General features: G+C 39.4%; 1 protein-coding gene across 2 annotated transcripts in view; it reads left to right on the forward strand.

Moving 5' to 3' along the window:
• Nucleotides 1–13,920, forward strand: part of LOC134460946 (interferon-induced GTP-binding protein Mx-like) — a 28,340-nt gene extending 14,420 nt beyond the window's left edge. For both annotated transcript variants that reach the window (XM_063213595.1, XM_063213594.1), the window contains exons 6-12: nucleotides 244–442; nucleotides 547–625; nucleotides 1,337–1,459; nucleotides 6,080–6,221; nucleotides 6,299–6,460; nucleotides 6,830–7,107; nucleotides 7,507–13,920. In XM_063213595.1, the coding sequence (XP_063069665.1) occupies nucleotides 244–442; nucleotides 547–625; nucleotides 1,337–1,459; nucleotides 6,080–6,221; nucleotides 6,299–6,460; nucleotides 6,830–7,107; nucleotides 7,507–7,737 (1,214 nt within the window). In that variant the 3' untranslated portion in view covers nucleotides 7,738–13,920. The remainder of the gene's footprint in view (nucleotides 1–243; nucleotides 443–546; nucleotides 626–1,336; nucleotides 1,460–6,079; nucleotides 6,222–6,298; nucleotides 6,461–6,829; nucleotides 7,108–7,506) is intronic.
• Nucleotides 13,921–14,948: the final 1,028 nt, after the last annotated feature.

Consider the following 14,948-nt stretch of genomic DNA (forward strand, 5'->3'; position numbering starts at 1 on the left):
ACAAATGCACATACAGTATGGTAATAGACCTCTTGATCACCTGGATTATTTTTGTACATGAAAATGTAATGGATTCTCAAGCACTTTTATGAGTGGTAAAATAAGCACTTTTAAGAGTCAGTGACATGTGGCATCTCATGACTAAATTCGTGACATTATGTTGGAGTCAACATGCAGAAACAGTGCAGTATTATTTTGACAGTGGTCAAGGTTGACCCAGCACTCACAGTGTATGATCTGCAGGCATCCTGACGAAACCTGACCTGGTGGACAGAGGTGGAGAGGAGGGCGTAGTGAACACCCTCAACAACCAGGTCATCAGGCTGGAGAAAGGATTCATGATGGTGAGATGTCGTGGTCAGCAAGACATCAATGACGACATGTCTCTGGAGAAAGCTCTTAAGAAAGAGAAGGAGTTCTTCTCAAATCACAAGCACTTTCGGTGGGTAAATTTAAATATATACAAAATGTTAGCCCTATTGTACAGTATATTGCAACAGATAAACTGACACAATCTCAAACCCACCTTCCATTTCTAATCCATAGCATTTTCCTGGATGAAAGGAAAGCCTCTATCTCCTACCTGTCGGAGAGATTAACCAAGGAACTGGTGTATCACATCAGCGTGAGTACATCTGGTGTTCTCAGTTGCAGTGAAATTAGTTTCAGCTGATGTGTAAATGCCCCAACTACATGAGTTATTCACAAGTCGTTTGTAAATTTCATTATAACTAGAGATGCTCCGGATCCTGATTTTTAGGATCCTGCCGGATACCGGATCCACTGCTTAAGATCCTGCCGGATCCGGAACCGGATACCGGATCCTACAAAAGGCTTGAAACATATAGTCTACTCGCACACGTGGGCCCTTTTTATCTCGTTGGCTCAAACTATTTTTTAGACTCATTGGCTTATTGCCACACGGCCTGCAACGGCCGCTTCCAAAGGGCTTTCACTCCATGCAGTGACGGGGTTGTGAAAGACTGACTGAAAGGCCTAAGCTAGAGATGCAACAGACCCTGATTTTTACGTAACATGCCGGATACCGGATCCACTGCTTAATATCCTGCCAGACCCGGATCCTGTGAAAACCCCTATTATCCTGCCGGATCCGGAACCGGAACCGGATCCGGTGCATCTCTAATTATAACATACAGTAAAATACTTTATCAAGGTAAATTCTACAAAGTCACCAAACCATATATTTGTGTCAGCAGCCAACACGAACACGTTTCTGTCAGACAACATCATGATCATCATGGTACTTGCATCACAACTCCATTGTTTGATGATAAAAAGCAAAACCATTGTCTGGTTTTCTGTGCTCCCCTATCAGAGGTCCCTTCCACTGCTGGAGAAACAGGTAACCGACAAACTGGAGCAGATATCTGCACAGCTGAGGATGCTGGGAGATGGAATCCCTGAAGATGAAGGTGGCAGAGTTAAATTCCTCATTCGGGTAAAATTAAGTTCTTATTTAATGTACCAAATTCAAGTGCTGTGGCGCACAACGCTAATGCAATTCCATTAACCCATTGTGCCCCGGAGACACATATACGCTGCATTCAGGTTCTTGATATTTGAGCTGTTTTTACTAAAAATGTGGGTAAAGTTAGACCTGAATGAACGCATCCTAAGCAGTGTTAATTTTTCGTCAGCTTTTTTTGATTTAGTCTTAGTCTTAGTCACAATGACGAAAATCAATTTTAGTCTTAGTCATATTTTAGTCATTGCCTTCCCAATTTAGTCTTAGTCTTAGTCAAAATGACGAAAATCAATTTTAGTCATAGTCAAATTTTAGTCATTTTAGTCATTTTAGTCAACATTTCAAATTTTAGTCATTTTAGTCAATATTGTGGTGTAAAATAAATAACCTACAATGGCTATTGTTATTTCACAAAGTAGGCCTATCACTAATATAGCCTATTGCAGCAAATATTCACCTTGTTACTTGGTCATTTTCCACCAAAACCCAAATCAGTCATTTCAACATCATAGAGCAAAAGAACATCACACACACACACACACACACACACACACACACACACTCACACACACTTCCAGGTGCAGGCTGCTCTCTCTCTCTCTCTCTCTCTCTCTCTCTCTCTCTCTCTCTCTCTCTCTCTCTCTCTCTCTGTCTCTCTCGTGTATTAGAAGCTGCTGCATATTATATTTGATTTTGAGTTTGATCACTGAGGAAGCTACATGCTCTTCTTCACCTGACCGCGTGACTTAAAGCCTGCAGATTGCCGGCAGTGGGAAGACCAGACATCCCAAGTCTGCATGAAGTTCAATAAGTCTCCCTGATAGTGGCTTCCCGATGACCACGAGTCAGATAAAATACTGCTGATGTTAGACTATGCAAGTTAGCGGTTTTTGTTTTCAATTGGCAATGCGAGCAGATAACGATAATGACTCGTGCGGCATGCGTGGAATAGGCTTAAATAGATTGTGCGAGCACACTTCGTATGCCCTGCAAAAGTCCGAGGAAAAATGGTTAGGCAGGGGTATGCAGACTGGACGATAGAAAGGACACGCACATACAAATATTTAAACACTAATGCTGTTTTGTTTGTCGGGGGTGTCGAGGCTCGATAAGCATGACCTGAAAAGAATTTTTGGAACTTAGGAAGACGCTGCAGTGCAGACGCATGGAAATGCTGTCGACTTCCTTGGGTCTTTTAGCGTTGCTCTCGACGAGAACACGTTTCAAATCTCAACAGTTTAAAACTCCTTAGCGATCGCCCATCCATTGATTCTTTTCAAAACTAGGCTACAGTAGCCGTGCCTCTGTTACTTTAGACAGGCCAACTTTCCCCCTGCTGGCGCGCGCTCCCGCGGTGACTGATTTAAATAAATTCACAAATCCGACCTTCATGATTTGCTTGCGAACTGCCTACTTATATGGTTAAACAACAAATATAGCAAACATTACCAAAGAAAAGACAACGAACGCCGGGCGGGCTATAGCCTAAGTGAAAAGGAGAATAGTGGAAGCTCGAGGAGGTTTAGAATGACAGTATCAGAGGAGGATTGGTGCGACTGTCATTACCTACTGCAGAAACACATTGTCTTCGTCATGGACAAGAGGGTTGTTGAACATGTTTGAAAATGAGCACTTCCCTCAACGTCGGCTATTTTTTCTCTTTCTCTGGGAATGTTTTAGGACCTAAACTCAATTTAAATGGACTCACTGAACTACTAGGCTACAGAACTACTGACTGAGCCGCGCCATGCACTGGCTGCCAGCAGAGACAAGCGAGGCAACACAGCGTGAGCGCGCAATCACCTATTAAGGTCAAGACACTTAGGGGTCATTCCACGCCAAATCTCCGAATCATTAGGGGTGGGTATTGGCAAAGGGTTCACGATTCGATGCGCATCACGATACACATGACACGATGCGATTCTATCACGATGCATTGCGATTCATATACTACTGTGATGCATTGCGATATTTACTTCAGTAAATGTGTAAAATACAGCTTATTTGTCAGTTGCTGTATAGCTTTCTCAAGTCAGTTCATTCTATTTAAGCATTCTATCATCTGGGAGAGAGCTTACATCACAACAGAAATATTACCTATTCTCTACTGAACAAAATAACCCGTGGCAAATCGATTTTTATTGTTATCAAATAATCAATCGTCATGAATCCATGCAGTATATTGAGAAAATAAGTATCACGATACCTTGTCATGATTCGATGCATTGTATCGTGAGAGTAAGTATCGCGATGCATCGATATGACGATTATTTTGCACACCCCTACGAATCATCCCGCACGACCATCTCAGATTTGGCAGAAAAAAATCAAGGAGTTGACATTGATGCAGAACACCATCCCAGTTTTTGGATATGTTACAAACAGACATCCTATCTTTCCAAAACTGTTCAGTTCATTGTGGTGATTGCTGTCATTGTTTTGGTATAGCATGGCAAAGTTGCCCCCCAATATCAAGTTTTCATAGGAGCAGTCGAAGTCACACAACAGTGGGTTTTTGAAAAAACATTGTGACCAAATGAGGCAGAATACCATCACAGTTTTTGGATATGTTAAGAACAGACATCTAATCTTTCCAAAACTGTTGATAATATGGTGGTGAGTCGTGACATTTTTTTTAATAACATGGCAAAGATGGCACCAAGTTTCAATTTTTCCATTTTAAAGACTTCATATCTTCTAAACTGTTCATCGCAGAAGATCAGTCTTTCAACACAACATGCACAGAATGGTTGGGAACATATATTGTCCATATCAAACCTCTGTCTTTAAAACTGCGCTTACCACAGTCCTTCAAAGATGCCCACAAATTCAAAGGTGAGAATTTTTCAAGCAACTTTAAGCCCCCAAAAAACGGTGGTAAATGACAAGAGGATGTGTGAGATTCCACATTTCACAAGTACATGTTCCAAATGTTACCCCTTGAAATTTGTAAGGACCTACTTAAAGCAATTGTTTAGATACGGCAATCTGAAAGTGGGCTCTCTGAGAAGTCTGTTCCAAACGAGTCAGGGGGGTACCTGACAAAAACATTTTTAATGACAAAACTATGAGGAGTTGAAAGCTATAATTTAGCAATTTTCCTATTGGAACGTTTGTGAACCTCCTCGATTTTTTTCTGCCAAATCTGAGATGGTCGTGCGGGATGATTCGGAGATTTGGCGTGGAATGACCCTTAGTACAATTACAAATAACAATTTAATTATAAATAATTATATTTTTTAATGTCCATTCGTCCATGGCTTGTAAATTTCGTGTCGTCTTAGTCTCCTTGACGAAAATATTTTTTTATTTTTGTCATATTTTGATTTGCTTGAGGCAATTTTTAGTGCGTCATCGTCTCGTCATAGTCAAGGGAAAAAGGGGCGTTGACGAAATAATTTCGTCATCGTCGTGGTTGACGAAATTAACACTGATCCTAAGACAACATGAGGATCCTAGCTTTTAAATGCAACTCATTTCATGTTTGTATATGATTCGGTGGCTGAGATATTTAGGATTTAATATGCAGGTTGCACCCTTTCCCAAAAAGGGCTTAGGACAAAATGGATCAACAGGCAAATTGCCCCTTAGGACCCAGCTTCGAATCCGACCTCGGTCATTTCCTAATGCTAGGAATCTTCAATTTAGTACGATACTGTAAGCCAGTGTTTCTCAAAGTGGGGCGTAAGCCCCCCTGGGGGCGGCGCGGAGGCATCACAGGGGGGGCGTGTGACATCTGATCCCCCCAAGGAAAGGATTTGCTGTCTCGCCAATAAGCCAATACGTTATAGCATTATACTATTAATTGTCATATAGGAAATTAACACACATCTGCATTCCACTGCAGTCCCTCTTTGTTTTATATCACCAGTCACCTTTCCGCCAGGGCGGCACCCGAGAGGGGGCAGCACCATCACAAAGTCACGCCCCCATGAAAATCGCCTGGAACATGTTAAAACAGTTAGAAACATATTAAAAAATACTATAAAAAGTGTTGTTTCTACACTGTTACCACATCGTTGTCATAATAACATTTCTTTAAGTTGTTTTGTCAGCTATTATAAGCGTTTTTTTCCCCCCATTTTTCTGCCACTGGGTGAGTGTCCCATTAAACGTCATGAATTTTCTAAGTCTCCTAAAGGGGCAATTGAAGCTTAAAACCTTAAAGGTGCACGGTGTAATATTTTTAGTGGCTCATTTCCAGAATTCACGCTGTCCATTCACAAATGTTACCTTTTTAACAAATACTTACCTCCATCATTAATTTATGGTCCGCCATTTTGAATTTTCAAAAAATAGGCATTTTTAGCTGCAAAACTTACCGTCCTATTGATGAAAAGATCAAATTTTGCAATAGGCAGCACTGTTTCAGTGAGCTGCATAGTTGCAATACCTACTCTGGCCACAATCTTACACGGTGCCTCCTTTAAGTAATGTTGATTCTGGAAAAAAGTCCTTATCCTCGTTATTTATCATCTCTGGCCCAACCCCATCTCTCCCGCTCTCTTCCTGTCAACTCTTCACTGTCCTATCCATAAAGGCCTTGGGATAAATAGATTCTTCTTATTGTGGAAATTTGTTTTTATGTTGCAGAAAATTGACGAATTTAACCAGGTTCTCACAGACGTGGTCAAAGCAGAGGAGGATCTAGGAGATTCCGACACCCGGGTTTTCACAAAAATTCGGAACTTATTTAGTGTTTGGAAGGCAGAACTTGATGAAAAAGACAGACGACGTAAGTTCTTGTCATGCTTATTACATTCTCCTTTCACCAATTAAATCTGCAGAATTACTGATGGTACTTCTTTTCAGTAAGACAGAAAATAGATGCAACAGCCATGAAAGAATATGCTAAAAGTCACAGAGGAAAAGAGCTGCCAGGCTTTCTCAACTACAGGATATTTGAGGACCTTGTCAAGGGGCATGTGAAAGAATTAGAGTTCCCAGCATTAGGACTTCTGCAGAGTTGTAAAGGTATGAGAAAAATCTTGTCTCTTTATTTAAAAAATGGAATCTTGTCTGATCAGACCTGGTTGTATGTCGTTGACATACAACAACTTTTTGAGTGGATTTGGTTTAATTGTACAGAACGCTTTAAAAGGAATTAACTTCCAAGATATCGTACTGCGTATATCGTATTGCATATGCATCCAGTGGTGCCGATTCAATGTCATGATAAATCTCAACTAGAAGCTTTGCATATCATTCAATGTTTGCATCACCCTTTAGAATACAGTATTATTTGAAGCTCATTTAAGAATGTTCACATGGATGCTTGTGTAACATGTAACAGCATTACTGGGAATGAAACTTTACAAATGTCCTTTCCTGCATTATGTTAAGATGTCATTTACACCAATGTGAATGAGATCACCAAGAGCTTCTTTGAGATGTATCCCTACCTGATGAGGGAAGCCAAGCATAACCTGGAGAGCCTGAGGGATCAGGAATACAAGAGGGCAGAGGAGAAACTGAAGTCACAGTTTGCCATGGAGAGAATGGTCTACTCAGAAGACGGCCTGTACATTGAAAAATTCTTAGCTGTCAAATCAGAAATGGAGTCGGACAGGAAACATTCCGATTTTGATGGGACGACTCAACATCTGAGAGCCTACCTTAAAGTATGTCACCTCTTACCTCTTACCCAATTTCTACTGTACTTTCCCATGCACCCCTATTGGTCTGTGTGATGGTGTGGCCATAACAAGGATTGTGTCTATGCTAACTAATGATAAAACTAGGCACTGAGTTGAATTGTATCGGCGCACACACTATGTGCGATCCGCTCAAAAGCATTGTGATACACGTTAAAAGCGCCAGAGAAGGTTAAACGCTTGCGTGATAACACCTGCTTTAATGGAAATAAGCGCAATTGGCAGACTTAGTGCATCCCACCTGAAAAATTCTCATGATTTTCCCTTTGGCCAACTTTCTTTGGCCTACAACAGATGAGATATGTTTGTAAAATGGCCTGAATTCTCCTTTAAAGTTGAATCTGCTCATGGTTTTTCTTTGTCCAGATAACTACAGATCGTTTAGCCAATCAGGTGCCCCTGATCGTGCTTCATCACATGCTGGACCAGTACATTGCGAAGATGAAGGAGGCCATGTTGGGCATAATACGCCACAAGGACTTTGAGAAGTTTACAGAGGAGAAGTCTGAAATTGCCCAGCAGAGGAGCTACCTCCACAGCAGAATGGAACGCCTTGAGAGGGCCAGAGAAGCTCTCATCAAATTTGTACCAGTTTAAATATGCAGTGGGTCTAAGAGGGTATATCTTGTCCATCTCTCTCTCTCTCTCTCTCTCTCTCTCTCTCTCTCTCTCTCTCTCTCTCTCTCTCTCTCTCTGTCCCTCTCTCTCTCTCTCTCGTTCTTGACATTCTGTAATCAAGAAATGCAAAGCAGTTCATATTTTGAAAGATGTTCAGTACAATGCAAATGCTTACTAGCATGTTTCTGGACTGCATATGCTTATACATATTCCTATATATATATAAAAAACTTTTTTTCATTTTAAGAAAACAGCTTCTAAAGCTCAGCAGTCAATTTGACTTGTAATTGCTGTTTGTGGTGGTTGGTTTGTATATCTGGTTATGGATGATCCTTTCTGAAAGCTGTCCTCACCATAGTACTGAGTCAAGAGGGGGGAACAATGATGCAGGTGGAGTTAGGAGGATTGGAGGTTGCGAGAGGAAGTGTCAATGTGGAGAATATATGGACAGATATGGAGGGACACACGGTTGTGAATATAAACATGACGGAATATACCCCATGTACAAGCAGATCTCATGACCCCTTTCAATTTAAATACAGTAAGACTCCTCAAGGACCCTCCTTACTTGGGTTTTATTTTTTTTTTAATTTTTTTTTAAAGTCCTACTTTATACATCATTGCAACATCCCTCTTTGTAAACCAGGGCAGTCATGGGTTAAAGGTTAGGATGTCAGGCTTGTTGCCCAGCTTGTAGTTTTGCATATATTTTACTCTTTATAAGGAAGTAAATTACCATTTTTTTCAGTGCGAAGGTCGTGGTTCGATTCCTGACCCGCCAGATTGGTGGAGGAGTAATTAACTCATTCCCTGCCAGCTATTTTTAAAACAAGAGCCCCATGTTGCCATGAGTTTTGAAGTACTAATACATTTAATCACAGTTCTGATGTAGCCCCTTAATGCACACCGTACCTCCAATGGCACGTTGTAATAGACATTGATATGTTAACTACCATAGTACTACAATACTATGACATAACACATGGCCTTTTTGAAGGCTTTTTGCTTTCATCAAATATCAAATGCTTTGTACATGTCTCAAATGTTTAGTACATCTCTGCAGATGGCTATGTACAGATACCCTACAGTCAGAGGTGGAAGAAGTACTGAAGTTGTGTACTTAAGTAAAAGTAGAAGTACCCTGCGAAAAAATTACTCAAGTGAAAGTAAAAGTTGTTTCCCAAAAACGTACTTAAGTAAAAGTCCTAAGTACTAACTTTTAAATGTACTTTTCAGTACAAAAGTACAAGTAGGCCTACTCACGCAATGGCTGTCTTTTTCCATGTCTACCTACTTGATCCAATAGGAAAAAGTGTCTGCAACGGTTTTCGGTTCTATTTGAACATGACTATGGAGTCCTGTTAATGTTTTTAAAAGTATATTTTCTGTCTGGGTGTCAATTTGGAAGAGGGGCTTGGTCCCGCCTCCCTGCCCGCAGCTGAGGCTACTGAAATATCCACGAAACACAACAGGAAAACCTAGGATAAATGTAACTAGTAACAAAGTCTTCTCCTAGAAATGTAAGGAGTAGAAAGTACAAGTAATTGTCAAAAAATGTAATTGAGTAAAAGTAAAAGTCTGCATTTTTATTTTTACTCAAGTAAGTACAAATTCCAGAAAAAACTACTTAAGTACAGTAACGAAGTAAAAATACTTAGTTACGTTCCACCTCTGCCTACAGTTGACACATTGAGCATACATTTAGCACATTTTCCAAATAAATTGGCCTTGCTTACCTAAAAGAATTAGACAATTCTCAGTGTAATGGTTGTCTAACGCTTTGCAGTGCTTTGATCCATTTTCGGAATTCATATGAAAAAGATGAAAAATGGGTTCAAAACTTCAATTTTCAAATGGCCAGACAACTCAGAAAACAGAAAATTGACGTTGTTTGTTCATGTCATTGTAATTTGTCGGTGCTCTTTGAAAGAGAAAATATGTGAATTTGAAACCAAAGTAAAATGAGTCAATATTTCAAATTTCAATTTCTGCGTCGTGGTTGGACACAATTGTCAAAACAGTCAAGGACATAATATTTTAAGAATTTTATTACAGTTTTTCTCAATTGGTTTTGTACATTTCTCGAATCTCTCTCGCAATTTGCAAAACATAATATTCATTCTCAAAACATCTTTAACAAATGGCAAAACACCGTGGATGACCTGCAAAACCGCGTCTCTTACTCCCTAAACCTTTAGTTTATCTTTCAAAACCAAGTTTTTGTGTCAATGAACGCGTCAGTGCCAGCAGAATGGTTAGTTGTTGTATCATAGTGTATGGACAAGCAAGTCAAATCGATTTACCATGTTGTCAATGGACTAGTACACTCTTGAGGATCTTTTCTGAAGCTAAATGTTATTTAGATTGGATGGAAAATGTTGGAAATTCGACTTTTTATTACATTGATCAAATAAGATTGTAGATATACATTTAGAGTATGACCTATTTATTGACAGGTTTTCTCATAGCAAAATAGAAAAAATAGCCAACTCTGGTTGAGGTGTCAAAGTGCGCCCTCTACCACCCGTTTTTATTTGTCTTGCAGGCCCATCTGAAAAAAAATATAGAACTGTAAAGCAAAATAAATTTGAAACAATACACCTACACTGTATAGAGTGTTGCATAAAGTGTTGTGAAATTCTAGGGAAATATTGTAATTTTGTGTGGAGCATAATTATAAAGGGTACATGAAGCATAGAGCAATGTAATGCAGTAGGGTCAAAGACGTGCAAAATGGCATTGTCATTCAGTTTAACGGATACCTTCTGCTGACTGTAACGGTAAAAAAACATGATTTTTAAATTGTTTCAAGTGAATGGATGACAGCCGAGGCTTTCATGAATTCACTGGGAAAAAATGAAATAAAAAGAGTAATGTTTTTTACAGTTACAGTCAGCAGAAGGTATCCGTTACACTGAATGACAATTTCATTTTGCACGTCTTTGATCCAGTATAGTGCCTACTGTTGTATTGCATGCCTGTTTTCTCTTTCCCTTCTACTGCTTTTGATTAGAGAGAGTCAATATTTACCAATTCAGATCACATTTATAGACAAAAATCCAATGGAAATTATACAGTGCTCAACAAATTATGGCAGCTTGGTAAATCATTTTGCATGTCAAGACTTATACTATGACATAGGGCCTAAATGTTTTGGGGTTTGAGATAGTTTTGTGTATTCAGTGACAATGCTTTTTGAGTGATATGACAAAAGCAATTAATAATGTACGAAAAAGCTGAGAATTGTACACAACCATCTGCATGGTGATGAAAGCATTTGCTAACTGCTGAAAACTATGAGAAACGTATTTTACCTTGTGCACAGATAACAGCAGGAAGTCACAATTGAACAAGAAGTTCTGAGAATGATTATTCTGTTGTGTGAAATGTACAAAGCCAATTGAGAAATACTGTAAACAGTAAACAGGTTTGTAGAAAATGATTTTACAACCATGTATGCTACAATTTCCTGTGTTATTTGGCTAATTTCCATCCACATTTTTCCAAACGACATTCTGTTTTGAACAAGCTAGTTGTTTTGGGATTTGTCCATGTTATTTTGAGAATGTTATGTCTGTTTTGAGAAATGCCAAACCCATGAGAAACCTGTATTATATGGGCATTACTTTCTGTATATGAATCTACAGTAAAGAAAGTTACTGATAAATGTCTTTGGTAAATTGTCAGTGTTGTCAAACTTCAATGGTTTCACTCACTTTTTCACTTTTATACATAGTCAAAATCTGATAGCTGAACGTAGACAAAACATCTAACAGTTTTGACTTGCAGTGCTTACACAATGGCAAAGGGACAATGTATTTTAGGGGTACTGATGATATATGTGGGGAAGGAATTTAGATTTGACACACGGGTAAACTATTTTTGGAGTGATATGAGCAAATGATGAGGATCCATGTTGTTATGCTGAACCATCCAGTTTAGTTTGACGCGAAGGACTAAATGAATGCAAATGAGCCAAAGCAATTGAGAAGGATCTATGCCATTTTGATGGTACTGACCATTTATGTGGGAGAAGGTCTAGTGCTGATTCAAGAATGAGCTGTTTTGGGAGGTACAGTATATGACATTTTGCTAGTTATCTGAACTGTAACAAACCAGTAGAACCAGTAAATCGAGAGTGGCAAACATTTATTTTAACAGGATATAGAGTAGACAGATATGTTGCACATTTTCTTGTTTTATTGATGAGTTCAGGAATATGCAGGTTTGAGGAAGGATTATGAATTACACAAATTCAACTTGACATAGGTGAATTGCTCCTTTCTGAGCTAAGCGGTGTTGGGCCTACGGAGACTGGATATCAATCTGTAAGTCCTCTCACATGTAAGGTACTGTACGCTTCTGAAAAGCACATTAAACACTATAATTGTGCTGTATAATCAACTAAAACCAATTCTGTAAAAAAAAAAAAAAACACCATTAAATCATGTTGGCTATGGGATATTTATATTTCTTCAGCCATTTCATTCGTGTTCATTTATTTTTCATGAGTACATGAGCTGAACATGGCTAGTTTCCAAATAGAGGGACTATTCCGCCCTCTACTGTGTGGTAGTAGAATTTGCTTTCTCTGTGAGGGAACATTCTATGAATCGAGTCTAGACATGACTCTAAAAATAATTTCCGATTGGTGATGGTCTACTACTCTTAATGATTGATATAACCAAAGATGATGTCAAATATTCAACCATGCTTAATAACTGCCAGGTGTCTCTGTTAACCACAATGGAAAACTGCTCTCAACTTATTTAAGGGGCCATACAATACTAAAATGTAGAGCAGTAAGTGTAGTTTACTTTGTCCTCTAATGTTCAAATAAACTGTATTCCACATGTAACTGTACAAGCAATATCATAATCACACACAGGCCAAACACTGCACATTAGATTTGGATTAAGCTGGACAATTTAAGGTAAATGCTGCCCTCTATTGGCAATCACGGTGACATCACATGACACATAGCAACATTAGTTGGCAGAGTTGTATAAAGTAAAAGTAGAATTACAGATGTAATAGCAGAACTAGGTGGAATGATATTACATGGTTTCACCTTCGTAATATTATAATAGTAGTGTTGTAATTACATATGCAAGAGTACTTCTACTTCTACAACTCTGCTCAGAGGGCCCATTAATAATGGCCGTAAGCCTTCTTGGGAAACTCCAATCATCATTTAGCATTCCAGAGCACACACAGCGCTCCATAGCACACAACAAAATTGCATTTATGCCTCACCCGTGCAGGGCAGCACCAATGTGTGGTGGGACAGTATCATGCTCAGGGTACCTCAGTCACGGAGGAGGATGAGGGAAAGCACTGGGTAAGTCATCACTCAGTGCTAGTGACGGCTCTAGACGCGAATTACTGTACATTTTGTTTTTGGCGACCCTCTCTACAACTTCGCGTAAAAATGTCAGATTTCTACACATACAGTACACAAACTCATTTAACCCGTTAAGACGCGGTGCTATAAATTTGCTGTTAACAGAATGGCAATGACCAAGTCGTAGTGCATTACTAAAGGCCCTGTGTTATGTCATAGTATTGTAGTACTATGGTAGTTAACATATCAATGTCTATTACAACGTGCCACTGGAGGTACGGTGTGCATTAAGGGGCTACATCAGAACTGTGATTAAGTGTATTTGTACTTCAAAATTCATGGCAACATGGGGCTCTTGTTTTGAAAATAGCTGGCAGGGAATGAGTTAATTACTCCTCCTAAAGTAGGAGTTTAAAGTCCTAAAGTAGGACTTTAAAAAAAAAAAAACTAAAACCCAAGTAAGGAGGGTCCTTGAGGAGTCTTACTGTATTTAAATTGAAAGGGGTCATGAGATCTGCTTGTACATGGGGTATATTCCGTCAAGTTTACATGCACAACCGTGTGTCCCTCCATATCTGTCTATATCTTCTCCACATTGACACTTCCTCTCGCAGCCTCCAATCCTAACTCCACCTGCATCATTGTTCCCTCCTCTTGACTCAGTACTATGGTGAGGACAGCTTTCAGAAAGGATCATCCATAACCAGATATACAAACCAACCACCAAAAACAGCAATTACAAGTCAAATCGACTGCTGAGCTTTAGAAGCTGTTTTCTTAAAATGAAAAAAAAGTTTTTTTTACAAACCCCAACTCCGATGAAGTTGGGACGTTTGGTAAACAGTGAATACAATCAAAATGCTATCATTTTCAAAACATTCAATCTATTCATTAGATGGAGAATAGTGAAAAGACAACATATTAAGTGTTAAAACCGAGAAAAAATATTGTTTTGGGGGACATATGTACTCATTTCTAATTTGATAAATCCAACACGTCTCAAAAGAGTTGGGACGGGGATCAGTGAAATTTAGTAAACATCAAAATAAGATAAAACAACACAGAAGAACATTTCAAAATGAATTGTACTGACGGACAATATAGGTGTCCAGGTATAAGATCATCACAGAGAGGCTGAGTCACTCAGAATTAAAGATGCAAAGGGAATAATTACCATAGTTATTACATACATTTTTGAATTCCCTTTGATTTACCACGATTGAGTGTATATAAGACATATTTTTGTTAATAAAATCATTGTATAGGTTCATGACATCATGAAATATATATTGGCTGTAGTCTCACTCTAGCACTCCAGGAATTAGAGCTATTGAAAATTGACCATATTAAGAATGCTTAATGCATGAAAATGATACAGGGGTGTAACATTCTCCTAAGCACCTGAGCTCATTTGAAATAGACCCAGAAGACATGGGAAACTGTCCTTTGCTTACAGAAGTCTCTACTTCCTGCGCAAACTAAAGAAGGCAAGTGCTACACCCTCCATCATGACAACATTCTACAGAGGAACCATAGAGAGCGTCGTGTCCAACTGCATCACAGTGTGGGGAGGAAGCTGCACGGAGAAAAACAGGAAGACACTCCAGCGTGTTGTGAACACAGCGAAGAAGATCATTGGAGTACCACTCCCCTCCCTGCAGGACATTTACACCACACGCCTCACCCGGAAAGCACTGATGATCATCAAAGACACAAGCCACCCTGCACACAAACTGTTCAGCCTCCTGCCCTCTGGAAAGAGGTACAGGCGCCTCCGTTCCCGCACCACCCGGCTGGCGAGCAGCAAAATGCACCAAGCGATCAAGATGCTGAACACTCAACCCAC

Source organism: Engraulis encrasicolus, chromosome 13 (assembly GCF_034702125.1).
Source record: "Engraulis encrasicolus isolate BLACKSEA-1 chromosome 13, IST_EnEncr_1.0, whole genome shotgun sequence".
NCBI lineage: Eukaryota > Metazoa > Chordata > Actinopteri > Clupeiformes > Engraulidae > Engraulis > Engraulis encrasicolus.